A 13,396-nucleotide genomic window follows, 5' to 3' on the forward strand; every position below is an offset into this window, starting at 1 on the left:
GACATGAGAAGACAGAAGCGCAGTCTGGAAGGAACAATATTTGATGACTGCTTACGTCACTCTGCAGATTGTAGGCCTTCCTGGCCTGGACCACGTCACTGGAGTCCGGCAGGCAGGTCCACTGGTGCAAGTGAGTCCGGTAGTTGAAGTCGTTGACTTGAATCTGGCACTTCTTGGCCAGTTCCAGGCTCAGCATGTCCACGGGTAGATTGAATCTGGTCTTGGACTGGTTGAAGTCCTTCTTGTAGAGTGCGTCGCTGGCGATCTTGGCCGAGTTCAGGGCCAGCATGATCAGGGGGTCGTCGTTGATGCTGCGAGCACCGATGTGGTGGCCCACTTGTGCCCGGTATCCCGTTTTGTACTTGTACTGACGGAATCAGGACAAAAAAGAACTGATTATTTTTTTGATACTCTCTGTCATGTCACTTTCCCTCAGGATTAATATGTATCCATCTACTGAGTGTTTTGTTGTTGTCACTCACATCGCTGACAATATCCCGAGAGGCCTTGGCACTCTTCACCGCGATGGCATCTGGGGGCAGGAAGTAGCCCTTTCTGATGTCGGCCTCATAACCTTGTCTGTAGTGTTTCTGCAAAGAAAATCACAAATAAGTTCAGAGGAACGGATTACATTTGATGGAACCAAGTGTGATGCTAACCTTGCTCATGTTGAGCGCATTCTGCTGAGAGAGGAAGATCTCCGGAGTATCGGGGTTGATGTGCACTTGGGTTTTGGCATTCTCCCATGCTTCGGTGTAGAGACGCTGGAACAAAGCATAATTATGGGTGCAACATCTGGCATCACTTTCTTGTGTTTTCCCGCAACATGTCTACCTTGTTCATGATCAAAGCGTTAGCCTTTGCCAGTTCCAAGTTCATTGCGTCAATGGGGCTGGTGAAGGGAATTTTGCTGGGAGGTTGGCGGTAGTTCATCTCACTCAAGTTACCAGCAGCTTTCTTGGCCTGTTCCACCTCAAGTGAGCCTGCAGGAGACCATCCGAGACCCTGAAGCCACTTCAGGTCTGCTTTGTAGACGGTCTATGGAGAGAAGCGATGAAGGTATTCGGGATGAAAACAAAACAAATTCAGGAGAGTTCATTTTTCATTGCTTGTTGGACTCACATCACTCTGCAGGTCGTAGGCGTGTCTGGCTTGGCGGACGTCGTTGGAGTCGGGCAGGCAGGTCCACTGGTGCAAGTGAGTGCGGTAGTTAAAGTCGTTGACTTGAATCTGGCACTTCTTGGCCAGTTCCAGGTTCAGCATGTCCACAGGCAGATTGAATCTGGTCTTGGACTGGTTGAAGTCCTTCTTGTAGAGCACGTCGCTGGCGATCTTGGCTGAGTTCAGAGCCAGCATGAGGAGAGGGTCATCTTCCACGCTTCGAGCCCCAATGTGGTGGCCCACTTGTGCCCGGTATCCGGTCTTGTACTTGTACTGTAAACGGAAAGACACGTTTCACCGGTTACATCGCGGAATATGGCAAAACGGGGAGTTTTCTTGAAATGCTTACGTCACTGGCAATGTCCCTGGATGCCTTGGCTGCTCGGATGGGGATGGCATCGTTGCGCATGTCGTAACCCTTCTTCTTGGCCTCTTCATTTGCCTGCTTGTACAATTTCTGTAATAGGCCAAAACGCCCGTTTAGAATAATCACTGTTGGCAAGTTTGAGCTTGAAAGTGCAGTTGTTTACTCACCAAGCTGTAGTTGATATTGTTGGCTTTGGCCAGAACGACATCCATTGCGTCAGGCATGACGTGGATTAGGGTCTTCTCGTTTTCCCAGGCATCAATGTAGGCTTTCTGCCATCACATATGACAACATAAAATTAAGTGGAATGTTTGTATTCTCGATCTAAATTTCTTCTGAGATGATGATATAATATTTCGTCATTGGAATGTGTGAATACCTGGTTCATGACTTGAGCGTTTGCCTTGGCCAACACCATGGGCATGTCCTCGGTCGTGAGTTTAAACTTGTAGTTGCTCGGGTGTTGGCGGTACTTTTGTTCATTCAGGATCTCACCGGCTTTCTTGACCTTCTCAACATCCAGCGAACCAATTGGCACCCAGCCGGTGCCTTGCTGCAGCTTCAGGTCTTCCTTGTAAACATTCTGGCCAGGGGAAAAAAAGTATTCAGCGAAACGTTGCTCCCAAAATAGTTCATTAGGCGGCATTCGATTTTCATACATCACTCTGCAAGTCGTATGCGTGTTTGGCTTGGCGGACGTCGTTGGAGTCGGGCAGGCAGGTCCAGTTGTGCAGGCGGGTGATGTAGTTGGTGTGATTGACCTGGATCTGGTTCTTCTTGGCTAGCTCGAAGGCCAGCATGTCCACAGGCAAGTTGAACTTGGTCTTGGACTGGTTGAAGTCCTTCTTGTAGAGGAAGTCGCTGGCGATTTTGGCTGAGTTCAGAGCCAGCACAAGGAGAGGGTCATCTTCCACGCTTCGAGCCCCAATGTGGTGGCCCACTTGTTTGCGGTACCCGGTCTTGTACTTGTACTAAAAGAGGATGGAATAAGACCACGTCAAGATTTTTCGGGCATACACCAACCACCCGAGTGGCAAACCGACTCATGAGCTTACATCACTAGCAATATCTCTGGAAGCCTTGGCTGCAAGGATGGAAATAGCATCTTTGCCCAGATCGTAGCCTTTCTTCTTGGACTCCTCATATGCCTGCTTGTACAGTTTCTGAAGATACAGAAGATAGAATACGTGAAGATCCACACGATGAAGCAGAAACTGGGTGACGGCAACCAAACTGCTCACTTACCAAGCTGTAGTTGACGTTGTTGGCTTTTGCGAGGACCACGTCCATAGCGTCAGGCATGAGGTGGATCAAGGTCTTCTGGTTTTCCCAAGCTTCGTGATATGCTTTCTGCAATAAATGCCAGACAGACAAAGCAGGTGATGAACAACAAGTCAATAGTAAAATGATTTGTCTTACTTGGGTGTTGTGTCACGTTAACGTTCCAATACCTTGTTCATGACCTGAGCATTTGTCTTGGCCAGCACCATGGGCATGTCCTCGGTGGTGACCTTAAACTTGTAGTTGCTCGGGTGCTGACGATATGTCTGTTCATTTAGGATTTCACCGGCTTTCTTCACCTTCTCCACATCTAGCGAACCAATAGGCACCCAGCCGGTGCCCTGAAGAAACTTCAGCTCTTCCTTGTAGACCACCTGAACAAGACAGAAAGTTTTTCGTGAACAATCATTTCCAGATTTACAAAAATATCATTTCATTAGCATACAGTGATCCCACGCTAAATCGTGGTTTCTTGTTCTCCTATTGCTGATGGGTCTGGACCTTATCACCTGCAATACATGTATTAATTTTCATACATCACTCTGCAGGTCGTAGGCGTGTCTGGCTTGGCGGACGTCATTGGAGTCAGGCAGGCAGGTCCACTGGTGCAAGTGAGTGCGGTAGTTAAAGTCGTTGACTTGAATCTGGCACTTCTTAGCCAGTTCCAGGCTCAGCATGTCCACAGGCAGATGGAATCTGGTCTTGGACTGGTTGAAGTCCTTCTTGTAGAGCACGTCGCTGGCGATTTTGGCCGAGTTCAGAGCCAGCACGAGGAGAGGGTCATCTTCCACGCTTCGAGCCCCAATGTGGTGGCCCACTTGTTTGCGGTATCCGGTCTTGTACTTGTACTGGAAAGAAATATGTTCACGATTATTTGGAAGAACCCAGATCTGGGAGGACTTTAACGACAATTTCAAAATGGTACCACTCTGAGATGGATGGAGCAGTTAGAACATTTTTGACTTGAATCCCCCTTTAGCATCCCATTGAAATGTACGCAATGGGGAAAATGTGAGCTCAGTGGTATTGTATAAACTCACATCACTAGCAATGTCTCTGGAAGCCTTGGCTGCAAGGATGGAAATAGCATCTTTGCCCAGATCGTAGCCTTCCTTCTTAGCCTCCTCATATGCCTGCTTGTACAGTTTCTGAAGATACAGAAGATAGAATACGTGAAGATCCATACGATTAAGCAGAAACTGGGTGACGGCAACCAAACTGCTCACTTACCAAGCTGTAGTTGACGTTGTTGGCTTTTGCGAGGACCACGTCCATAGCGTCAGGCATGAGGTGGATCAAGGTCTTCTGGTTTTCCCAAGCTTCGTGATATGCCTTCTGCAATAAACGCCAGACAGAAAAAGCAGGTGATGAATCACGAGTCAACAGTAAAATGATTTGTCTTACTTGGGTGCTGTGTCACGTTAATGTTCCAATACCTTGTTCATGATCTGAGCGTTTGCCTTGGCCAGCACCATGGGCATGTCCTCGGTGGTGACCTTAAACTTGTAGTTGCTCGGGTGCTGACGATATTTCTGTTCATTTAGGATTTCACCGGCTTTCTTCACCTTCTCCACATCTAGCGAACCAATAGGCACCCAGCCGGTGCCCTGAAGAAACTTCAGCTCTTCCTTGTAGACCACCTGAACGAGACAGGAGGGTGAAATGAACAAACATGGATTCGCTTGAACTATTATGCTATGTTTGGTGACATCTGCATTTCTCCTTTGAGGACCAACAAAGCATTATCTTATTGTATTTCTTTTGGTATGTCTACTCACATCACTCTGCAGGTCGTAGGCGTGTCTGGCTTGGCGGACATCGTTGGAGTCGGGCAGGCAAGTCCAGTTGTGCAGACGGGTGATGTAGTTGGTGTGGTTGACCTGGACCTGGTTCTTCTTGGCCAGCTCGAAAGCCAGCATGTCCACTGGCAGGTGGAATCTGGTCTTGGACTGGTTGAAGTCCTTCTTGTAGAGGGCGTCGCTGGCAATCTTGGCCGAGTTCAGGGCCAGCATGAGGAGAGGGTCGTCCTGGATGCTGAGGGCACCGATGTGGTGGCCCACCTGCTTGCGGTATCCGGTCTTGTACTTGTACTGCGAGAAAACAAAGGTTTTTCGATAAACTGGTTGATAAGGTTGCAGTCGATTAGAAGTACCGAGTCTTGAGATGGAAAAGTGGTAAGAAATTAGGAAGAGGTTTAGGCACCAAGTGAAAAAAGAAAAATACACTTACGTCACTTGCAATAATAGTTGAGGCTTTAGCAGCCTGCACGGAGATGGCATCAGCACGAAGGTTGTGACCCTTCTTCTTGGCAAGCTCATTGTCCAGTTTGTACCGTTTCTGATGACAACAAGAACGTAATCACTTCAAATTGTCTGGTCATAATTGTGCAGGTAAATAACAATCAGTCTGAAGTTCTCACCTCGCTGTAGTTCTTCCTGTTTTCCCGAGCAAGAACAACGTCCATTGCGTCCGGCATGATGTGAATGGTTTTCTTGTCATGGTCCCAAGCTTTGGTGTAAGCTTGCTGGAAGCACACGTCCATTGGAGTTGTCACACACAAACACAAAGAATGGCAAGGACAGATGTTTTGGTCCTTTCTAGTACCTTATCCATTATCAGGTTGTTGGCGGTGGCCAGTGCCAGATCCATGGAGTGCATGTCCTTGGTGAATTTCAAGCTGCTGGGATGCTGGCGGTACCCATGTTCCCTCAAGATCTGGCCGGCCGTTCTGACTTTCTCCACATCCAGCGAGCCGATGGGAACCCAACCGATTCCTCGGATGAAGTTTTGATACTCGCTCTTGTACTCGTTCTGTTGAGGAAGTAGAAGATGTTCCAGCACTTTCCTTCAATCTCAAAGGATTGGAAATTCATGTTTTTTTCACAGGATGGAAAATGAGGATTACGGTACAACAATTTAAGATCCAGAAGCTTCTTATTGGGCTCTTACATCACTCGCAATAAACTGCATGTTGCGGGCCAGTTGCAGGTTCATGGCATCAGGCAGGATGGTGTAGTGGGGGACAATGCTCCTATATCCAATCATGGTCTGGGCGACCGAGGCCTGCTTGGCGTGGACCACGCTCAACATGTCCACAGGTGTGTGGTACTTCAGTTTGGACTTGTGGTAGTCCTGCTTGTAGATCTTGTCGCTCTGGTGCTTGGCCACCTCCATGTAGTGGACCAGTAGAGGGTCATCCTGAATGCTACGGAAGCCTACGTGGTGGCCTCGCGCTTTCTCAAAAGCCAGTTTATATTTGTACTGGAAGGTAAAAAAAAAAAAGTACATTGCGGTACTTGTAATTCAAAGTACGACTATATCGTCTTGGTTGCCACACTCACGTTGCTGGCAATGTTGGTACCAGACTTGGCGGCCACAATCGGGATGGCGTCAGCTCTGAGATCGTAGCCCTTGTTAGCCATTTCCACAAGGCCGGCTTTGTAATTTTTCTGTGGAAGCGGGAAAAACAATCACGTAGCTGAAATGAGCGGAAAGACTTGTTGTTTGTCATCTTACGTTGCTCATAGTGATGGCGTTGGCCTTGGCCAGAACAATCTCAGGAGCATCCGGCATGACGTGAACACTCAGTTTGTCCTTTTCCCAGGCGGCCGTGTATGCTTTCTGAAAATAAATTCCACAATAAACGTGAAGTTTTGGTGGGAGTAAAAGCAAGCGAGATCAATTTAACCGTGCCGCACCTTATTCATGATCTGATTGTTGGCTGTGGCCAGGGTCAGGTCCATGGAGTCCATCAGCTTGCTGTACTTGAAGTTGGACGGGTGAGTGCGGTACTTGTTCTCGCTTAGGATATCCCCGCCGACCTTAGCGGTTTCTACCGCGAGCGAGCCCATGGGAACCCAGCCGATACCTTTGACGAAGTTGTTCCAGTCGTACTTGTAATCGCACTGGCGAAAGAAAGAAATCATAAGTCGAGTGAACTGAATCACGTCTCTTGTTACTGAATTAGAAGGGCTTTCATTCTTCAGTTCTGGACAAAAACTTGCATTTCCTTGAATCACAGTGATGCGCACTTGAGCTCAGAGACAAACTTACATCACTCGACTGGGTGTTCATGGTACGAGCCAGCGTGAAGCTCATGGCGTCGGGGAGGAGAGCGTTGGTATGGTGCATCTTCCTGTATCCGGTCATGGTCTGGGCGGCCGAGGCCTGCTTGGCGTGGACCACGCTCAACATGTCCACGGGTGTGTGGTACTTCAGTTTGGCCTTGTGGTAGTCTTTCTTGTAGTTCCTGTCACTCTGGTGCTTGGCCACCTCCATGTAGTGGACCAGAAGGGGGTCGTCCTGGAGGCTACGTATGCCCACGTGGTGGCCTCGTGCTTTCTCGAAAGCCAGTTTGTACTTAAACTGCAACGGCCATTTAAACGAGTGAGTTGATTGTGCGCAACGGTTTGCGCTAGCAGCTCAGGAATGTTTTTTTTTGCGTGACTTACGTTACTGGCGATATTTGTTCCTAACTTTGCGGCTACGATGGGAATGGCATCTGGTTTCAGATTGTAGCCCTTGTTGGCCATCTCCGCCAAACCAGATTTGTAAAGTTTCTGCAAACATATCAACATGAACACTTACACGGAGCAATTTTCTTCATTTTCGATGTGACATTTGGAGGTGAACTTACGTCGCTCATGGTGATAGCATTGGCCTTGGCCAGGACAATCTCAGGAGAGTCCGGCATGATGTGGACTGTCCGTTTGTCCTTTTCCCAAGCGGCCGTGTAAGCTTGCTATCAATGAAAATCACAGGAAAAATAAGATGAGCATCGGAAATCCAGGTACTATTTGGCAAATATTTTACCGTGCCGCACCTTATCCATGATCTGATTGTTGGTGTTGGCCAGAGCCAGGTCCATGGAGTCCATCAGTTTGCTGTACTTGAAGTTGGACGGGTGAGTGCGGTACTTGTTCTCGCTTAGGATGTCCCCGCCGACCTTGGCGGTTTCTACCGCGAGCGAGCCGATGGGAACCCAGCCGATACCTTTGACAAAGTTGTTCCAGTCGTACTTGTAATCACACTGGCGAGAGAAATGAACCAGAAGCTGAGTGAACTGAATCTCGGACCTGAATTTTAAAAGCCACCTAAAAGTTGCCAAGGGTTCTCCCATCCCCGGATGTTGTGACCAAGACAGAGTGGATGACTGAAGTCATGACTTGAGAACAAACTTACGTCACTAGACTGGGTGTTCATGGTACGAGCCAGCGTGAAGTTCATGGCGTCAGAGAGGAGAGCGTTGGTGTGGTGCAGCTTCCTGTAGCCGGTCATGGTCTGGGCGGCCGAAGCCTGCTTGGCGTGGACCACGCTCAACATGTCCACGGGTGTGTGGTACTTCAGTTTGGCCTTGTGGTAGTCTTTCTTGTAGTTCCTGTCACTCTGGTGCTTGGCCACCTCCATGTAATGGACCAGCAGGGGGTCGTCCTGGATGCTACGGAAGCCCACGTGGTGGCCTCGCTCCTTCTCAAACTCTTTCTTGTATTGCACCTACGAAACAAGGCAAGTATGACAAGTTGGACTGTTTTCATTTTTTCTTTTGAGTGTTGCAAATTGATGGTTTTACGCACATTGCTGGCAATATGTCTTCCATGCTTGGCATGCAGGATGGGAATAGCGTCAGGCCTCAAGTCGTAGCCTTTGGCGATATCGTCCACCCACTTTTGCTTGTAGTGACTCTGCAGGGATAAAACGTATTCAGTTTTGTGTTCATCTAGTCATTTCATTTGTCCATAAATGTTGTCCTCTCACCTCACTGATGTTCTCCGCATTCGATTTAGCCAGGATGAACTCAGGGCAGTCGGACGGCAGGTTGTAGGTATGCTTGAACTGCTCACCGGAAGCTTTGTAAGCAGTCTGCGGAGGTGGAAAAACACACAGGTGTCAAGATGAGTGGCACATTTTGAACAAAAGGACAACCAGGAGCCTCATACAGGGTGCAGCTGCTTGGAGTTGCTCAGAGCCAAGGACATGTTCATGCTGTCACTGGTACTGGTGAACTTGAACGTGCTCGGATGCTGACGGTAGTTGATCTCGTCCAGTGCCAACTTGGCAGCTTTGGCCTTCTCCACGTCCAGAGAACCGATCGGAACCCACCCGGCTCCTTTGTAGTAGTTTGTGTAGTCGGCTTTGTAAATATTCTGCAGAGAACCGGGGTTATTTCTATATTTGTAGTGTCAAGATACCGATCGAAAGCGAAAGCACGTACGTCGCTCTGAATCTCCATTACGTCCTTGCAACGGTTCACTCGCAAGTTGTCGGGAAGAAGCGTGTAGTCGTGAAGGTACGTCCTGTAGCCGATCATGGTCTGCACGGCCGAGCCGTGCTTGGCTTGGGCCACGCTCATCATGTCCACGGGCGTGTGATACTTCAGCTTGGCTTTGTGGTAGTCTTGCTTGTAGTTCTTCTCGCTCTGGTGCTTGGCCACCTCCATGTAGTGGACCAGCAAGGGGTCATCCTGCAGGCTACGGAAGCCCACGTGCTGGCCCTTTGCCTTCTCGTGAGCCAGTTTGTACTTGTACTGCAAAAAAATAAATAAAACAGTGAAGAAAGCCGAGGTGAGAACAGTTGAAAGCACTGGAGCAGCCTAAATGGAAGCATTTTCATAACTCACGTTGCTGGCGATGTCTCTGGAGGTCTTGGCTGCCACGATGGGGATGGCATCTTCCCTCATGTGATGCCCTTTGAGCAGATCTTGCCGGTGAGCGTAGGTGTAGTAATTCTGATAATAAACAGAATGTGTGTGTTTGTAAAAAGTTTTTGCTTCAATTCAAAGGAAATTGTATTGCTTCTGCCGTTCTTCACAGAGGATAAAGAATTCATGCCTGTCAAATCTACATGTTGCCTTGTTAGCATTTAGCTAAACTGACTTTACTAAGCAAAAGCTATGTGGTTGTTTTAAACACACGTGTCATTTTCTTTGTTATAGTTTGTTTATCTTTAAACTTCCAACTGGGAGCGGCCTAATCACTGCCCGAACATAAAAAACCGAAAAGGACATTAAGTGTGTGGATACAGTAAATGGTGGATAAGACCAGCAAAGCGTCTAACCTTGCTGATGTTGACAGCGTTGTATTTGGCTTGCATCAGTTCCGGAGCATCAGCAGGAAGATGGTAGGTGTGCATGTACTTCTCGCCACTGGCCTTGTAGTCTTTCTGCAATCCGATGCAAGAAGTCAAAAAGCGTCAAATGGTCTCCAGAGAAGGAGCTTTGTGGAAAAAAAGGGCTGACCGCGTTGAGAATCTGAGCGTTGGTCTTGGCCAGTTCCATGGTCATGGAGTCAGGCGGACTGGTGAACGTGAGGGTGTCCGGGTGCTGTCTGTATTTCTTCTCGTCCAGAGCTGCCGCCGCCGCCTTTGCCTTCTCCACCTCCAGTGAGCCGATCGGGATCCAACCGATTCCCTTGACGTAGTTATCGTAATCCCGTTTGTACTGGTACTAGAAAAGCAGAGCCGAGGATGTTAGTCCTTTATCCAAAGGTAAGGCTTAAACATCCCAAAGAGTATTTGGTACCTGAGACTTTCACGAGGACTTAAGCTTTACAAAGTTTTTTGGGAACTTTTCAGAAAAGTCTAACAAGCGGCTGAAAACTCACGTCACTCGCGTTGAAATTCATGTTCCGAGCCAGATCCAGGTTCATGGCATCCGGTAGCAGGCAGTAGTTGTGTTGGGGCTGCTTGTAGTTGATGCTGGTCTGCACGGCCGAGGCGTGCTTGGCGTGGGCCACGCTCAACATGTCCACGGGCGTGTGGTACTTCAGTTTGGCCTTGTGGTAGTCCTTCTTGTAATTCTTTTCGCTCTGGTGCTTGGCCACCTCCATGTAGTGGACCAGCAGAGGGTCATCCTGGAGGCTACGGAAGCCCACGTGGTGGCCTCGCTCCTTCTCGTACGCCTTCTTGTACTGGACCTAGCGGCAGGATTATGGTGTCGAGATGGGAATGACTGCTGGGTGCAAATGATTTGTGCTGAGAACTTACATCACTGGCAGCGTGTCTGGCAGCTTTGGCGGCAACGATGGGGATGGCGTCGGGCTGCAGGTCGTAGCCTTTCGCGATGATGTCCTGCCAGGCGTACTTGTAGTAGTTCTGAAATGGCGGATGGAAGACAGGATGAGTCCAAAACAAATATCCCATCCAGATGGTGCCCTTGTCTTACGTTGCTGATGTTGTAGGCGTTGCACTTGGCCTGGAGGAACTCGGGAATGTCCGGGGGTAGGGAGTACTTCTGGTGGATGGCCTCCAGACCGTGCTTGTAGAACAGCTGTGAGGAACAAAGAAGAGTTAGGAACGGGTTTACGGAGTCAGGGTCGGGGTTCTGATGGTAACTCACGTCACTCCTCTGCAGCTGGTTGACTTTGGCCTGCATCATGACGGGGTGGTCGTCGATGGATGTGAAGGGGATGGTGTCGGGGTGCTGTCTGTAATTTCTCTGCACGAAAAAACAGTCTAGTGTCAAACTTTCCATCTCGACGCTTTTGTCTTGTCATTTATTGTCGGACGAACCTCGCTAAGGATTTCCCCGGCCTTCTTGACATTTTCCACGTCCAAGGAGCCAAGCGGCACCCACGGGGTCCCCTTGCTGTAGTTGTTGTAGTCAGACTTGTACTCGTTCTGAAGCAAAAACACATCATGGATGATGAAATGTATTCCGGTAGAAGACGAAACTTAATGGTCCAGAAGCAAAGGCGGACTTTTTGTCGCAGGGCTTGGTCGGGATCTCGCTCGACTTTGGCTGTATTTCATTCAGCTTTGGTTACTCACGTCACTCTGGATGATGTTGGCCTTCTTGGCCGTGTCCAACAGTACGGCATCATGGGGCATGAAGAAGTTAGGGTTAATGCTGCGGTAGCCGGCCATGCTGCTGATGGCCTGCGACTTCTTCGCCTGGGTGACGGACATCATGTCCAGAGGCGTGTGATACTTTGTCTTGATCTTTTCGTAGTCCTTTTTGTATTCACGCTGTGGGAGAAAAAAACTCAAGTGAATCAAAGAGTTATTGGTGGAAAAGCAAAGAATAAAGAAAAGTTGGTTTACATCGCTCTGGATTTTGGCCACATGAACCGAGTGCAGGATCTTGGGATCATCGTGAATGCTGAGCGCGCCGACCATCTGACCCTTGTTCTTCTCATACTCCTTCTTGTATTTCACCTAAAAGAAACAATCGAAAAAAATGCTGCGATTCAATTCTCAATCTTTGCAAAGATTTGCCAATGGCTTACGTACGTCGCTGGCGATGTTAGTGTGAGCCCGGGCGGCCAAGATTGGGATGGCGTCCTCCTTAATCTCAAACTTATTGGCCTTGGATGTCTCCCAGTCGTATTTGTAGCAGTTCTGGAAGGAGATGATCGTGTTCAGTGTATTGTCATGCGTATTGTCATGGTGCTAGCTTACGTCGCTGAGGTTGAAGGCGTTGACTCTGGACTGGACAAAGAAGGGGTAGTCTGAAGGCAGACTGTTCTTGTGCTTGGTCTCTTCGTACAGCGCCTTGTAGTTGAGCTGCAACGAGGAAAAACTCGAGTAAATCTCGAAATCAGCCTAATCTACGCTCATAATTTTGAGATGAATATATGCTGACTCATTGAGGACCGAAAGTCAAATGAACTAAATGGAGAACCCCGTTTGAGGGACTTCAAAGTGAAAACTGGGCATGTTCCTTCCTGGCATAACATTTTCAAATTTGTCTTTTTAGTTTCAGTGACCACCAAACGCGTAATCTGGATCAGTGAAAATGATTGTCTTTGATATTTTTTAATCGTAACCAATCCGGTAAGTGATTGTTCCTCCCACTGATGGGCAGCAATGTGCCAGTGGACTTTTACTGTCTATTTTGAGTTTGCTGAACAGCGCTTGCTAAATTTACTGAGCAACCAGACGAAGCTCGGGTTTCATGGCCGCAAGTGAACAGCTGAGCTTCCTGCATTTTTAGAAGTCCTATCCGACACATTGAGGATGTGGCTCTCTAGTCCTGGTTCTTGGGTGCTGCTTGAGAATGTGGACTCAGGTTGTCTCACTTACGTCACTCAGCTGCTTGGCGTTGATGGCAGCCTGTACCAAAACCGGCGAATCGGTCACTTGCGTGAATTTCACTTTGTCCGGATGCTGCCGGTAAACTTTCTGCAAAACAAAGAACAACCACCCTATGACTCCACCAGAAGAGAACCGCAATAAAATTCTAGAGTTGTGAATCCATGTCCTTCCTTACATCTTTGCAATCGTCCAGCTTCTTGGTTGCTTCGTACTCGGGCGTGACGGTTTGGGGGAAGAAACATTGCGTTTTCATGTCTTCGTAATCGGCTTTGTACAGTTTCTGGGGATACAAACAAATTTAAAATGAGACGTCTGATTTTGGGGGAGGAGTCAAATGATACTTGGGAATGGAGCCAACCTCTTTCTTCATGTCCTCCGCTCGCTGGCAGTGGAGCATGTAGACATCCTCGTAGCTGCCCATGTAATGACCCTTGATTTCGTTTTCGTACTTCTCTTTGTAGCGTGTCTGCGGAAAGACGAGTCAATGATTGCGAATCCTTTTGGACCGCACAAAGAACTGTAAAGGGAATAAAGTCGAAGCTGTGGTTGTAACGGAAC

General features: G+C 48.4%; 1 protein-coding gene across 34 annotated transcripts in view; it reads right to left on the minus strand.

The window, feature by feature from the left end:
- Window positions 1–13,396, minus strand: part of neb (nebulin) — a 43,770-nt gene that overhangs the window by 24,393 nt on the left and 5,981 nt on the right. For 18 of the 34 annotated variants that reach the window (XM_037240225.1, XM_037240256.1, XM_037240240.1 and 15 more), the window contains 48 exons: window positions 13,197–13,304; window positions 13,014–13,118; window positions 12,827–12,925; window positions 12,203–12,307; window positions 12,035–12,142; window positions 11,846–11,959; window positions 11,573–11,770; window positions 11,315–11,422; window positions 11,142–11,240; window positions 10,968–11,072; window positions 10,790–10,897; window positions 10,406–10,719; window positions 10,044–10,248; window positions 9,863–9,967; window positions 9,426–9,533; window positions 9,021–9,332; window positions 8,746–8,952; window positions 8,564–8,668; window positions 8,383–8,490; window positions 7,991–8,302; window positions 7,632–7,838; window positions 7,446–7,550; window positions 7,261–7,368; window positions 6,863–7,174; window positions 6,508–6,714; window positions 6,326–6,430; window positions 6,151–6,258; window positions 5,759–6,070; window positions 5,414–5,620; window positions 5,229–5,333; window positions 5,039–5,146; window positions 4,588–4,899; window positions 4,246–4,449; window positions 4,040–4,144; window positions 3,850–3,957; window positions 3,346–3,657; window positions 2,980–3,183; window positions 2,774–2,878; window positions 2,584–2,691; window positions 2,188–2,499; window positions 1,908–2,111; window positions 1,696–1,800; window positions 1,511–1,618; window positions 1,123–1,434; window positions 835–1,038; window positions 660–764; window positions 483–590; window positions 56–367 (listed from right to left, as the gene is read on the minus strand). In XM_037240225.1, the coding sequence (XP_037096120.1) occupies window positions 56–367; window positions 483–590; window positions 660–764; window positions 835–1,038; window positions 1,123–1,434; window positions 1,511–1,618; window positions 1,696–1,800; window positions 1,908–2,111; window positions 2,188–2,499; window positions 2,584–2,691; window positions 2,774–2,878; window positions 2,980–3,183; window positions 3,346–3,657; window positions 3,850–3,957; window positions 4,040–4,144; window positions 4,246–4,449; window positions 4,588–4,899; window positions 5,039–5,146; window positions 5,229–5,333; window positions 5,414–5,620; window positions 5,759–6,070; window positions 6,151–6,258; window positions 6,326–6,430; window positions 6,508–6,714; window positions 6,863–7,174; window positions 7,261–7,368; window positions 7,446–7,550; window positions 7,632–7,838; window positions 7,991–8,302; window positions 8,383–8,490; window positions 8,564–8,668; window positions 8,746–8,952; window positions 9,021–9,332; window positions 9,426–9,533; window positions 9,863–9,967; window positions 10,044–10,248; window positions 10,406–10,719; window positions 10,790–10,897; window positions 10,968–11,072; window positions 11,142–11,240; window positions 11,315–11,422; window positions 11,573–11,770; window positions 11,846–11,959; window positions 12,035–12,142; window positions 12,203–12,307; window positions 12,827–12,925; window positions 13,014–13,118; window positions 13,197–13,304 (8,145 nt within the window). Of the gene's footprint in view, window positions 1–55; window positions 368–482; window positions 591–659; window positions 765–834; window positions 1,039–1,122; window positions 1,435–1,510; window positions 1,619–1,695; window positions 1,801–1,907; window positions 2,112–2,187; window positions 2,500–2,583; window positions 2,692–2,773; window positions 2,879–2,979; window positions 3,184–3,345; window positions 3,658–3,849; window positions 3,958–4,039; window positions 4,145–4,245; window positions 4,450–4,587; window positions 4,900–5,038; window positions 5,147–5,228; window positions 5,334–5,413; window positions 5,621–5,758; window positions 6,071–6,150; window positions 6,259–6,325; window positions 6,431–6,507; window positions 6,715–6,862; window positions 7,175–7,260; window positions 7,369–7,445; window positions 7,551–7,631; window positions 7,839–7,990; window positions 8,303–8,382; window positions 8,491–8,563; window positions 8,669–8,745; window positions 8,953–9,020; window positions 9,333–9,425; window positions 9,534–9,862; window positions 9,968–10,043; window positions 10,251–10,405; window positions 10,720–10,789; window positions 10,898–10,967; window positions 11,073–11,141; window positions 11,241–11,314; window positions 11,423–11,572; window positions 11,771–11,845; window positions 11,960–12,034; window positions 12,143–12,202; window positions 12,308–12,826; window positions 12,926–13,013; window positions 13,119–13,196; window positions 13,305–13,396 lie in introns of all 34 variants that reach the window. The other 16 variants (XM_037240258.1, XM_037240245.1, XM_037240257.1 and 13 more) reach the window with 12 other exon arrangements.

This window comes from Syngnathus acus, chromosome 21 (assembly GCF_901709675.1).
Source record: "Syngnathus acus chromosome 21, fSynAcu1.2, whole genome shotgun sequence".
Taxonomy (NCBI): Eukaryota; Metazoa; Chordata; class Actinopteri; order Syngnathiformes; family Syngnathidae; genus Syngnathus; species Syngnathus acus.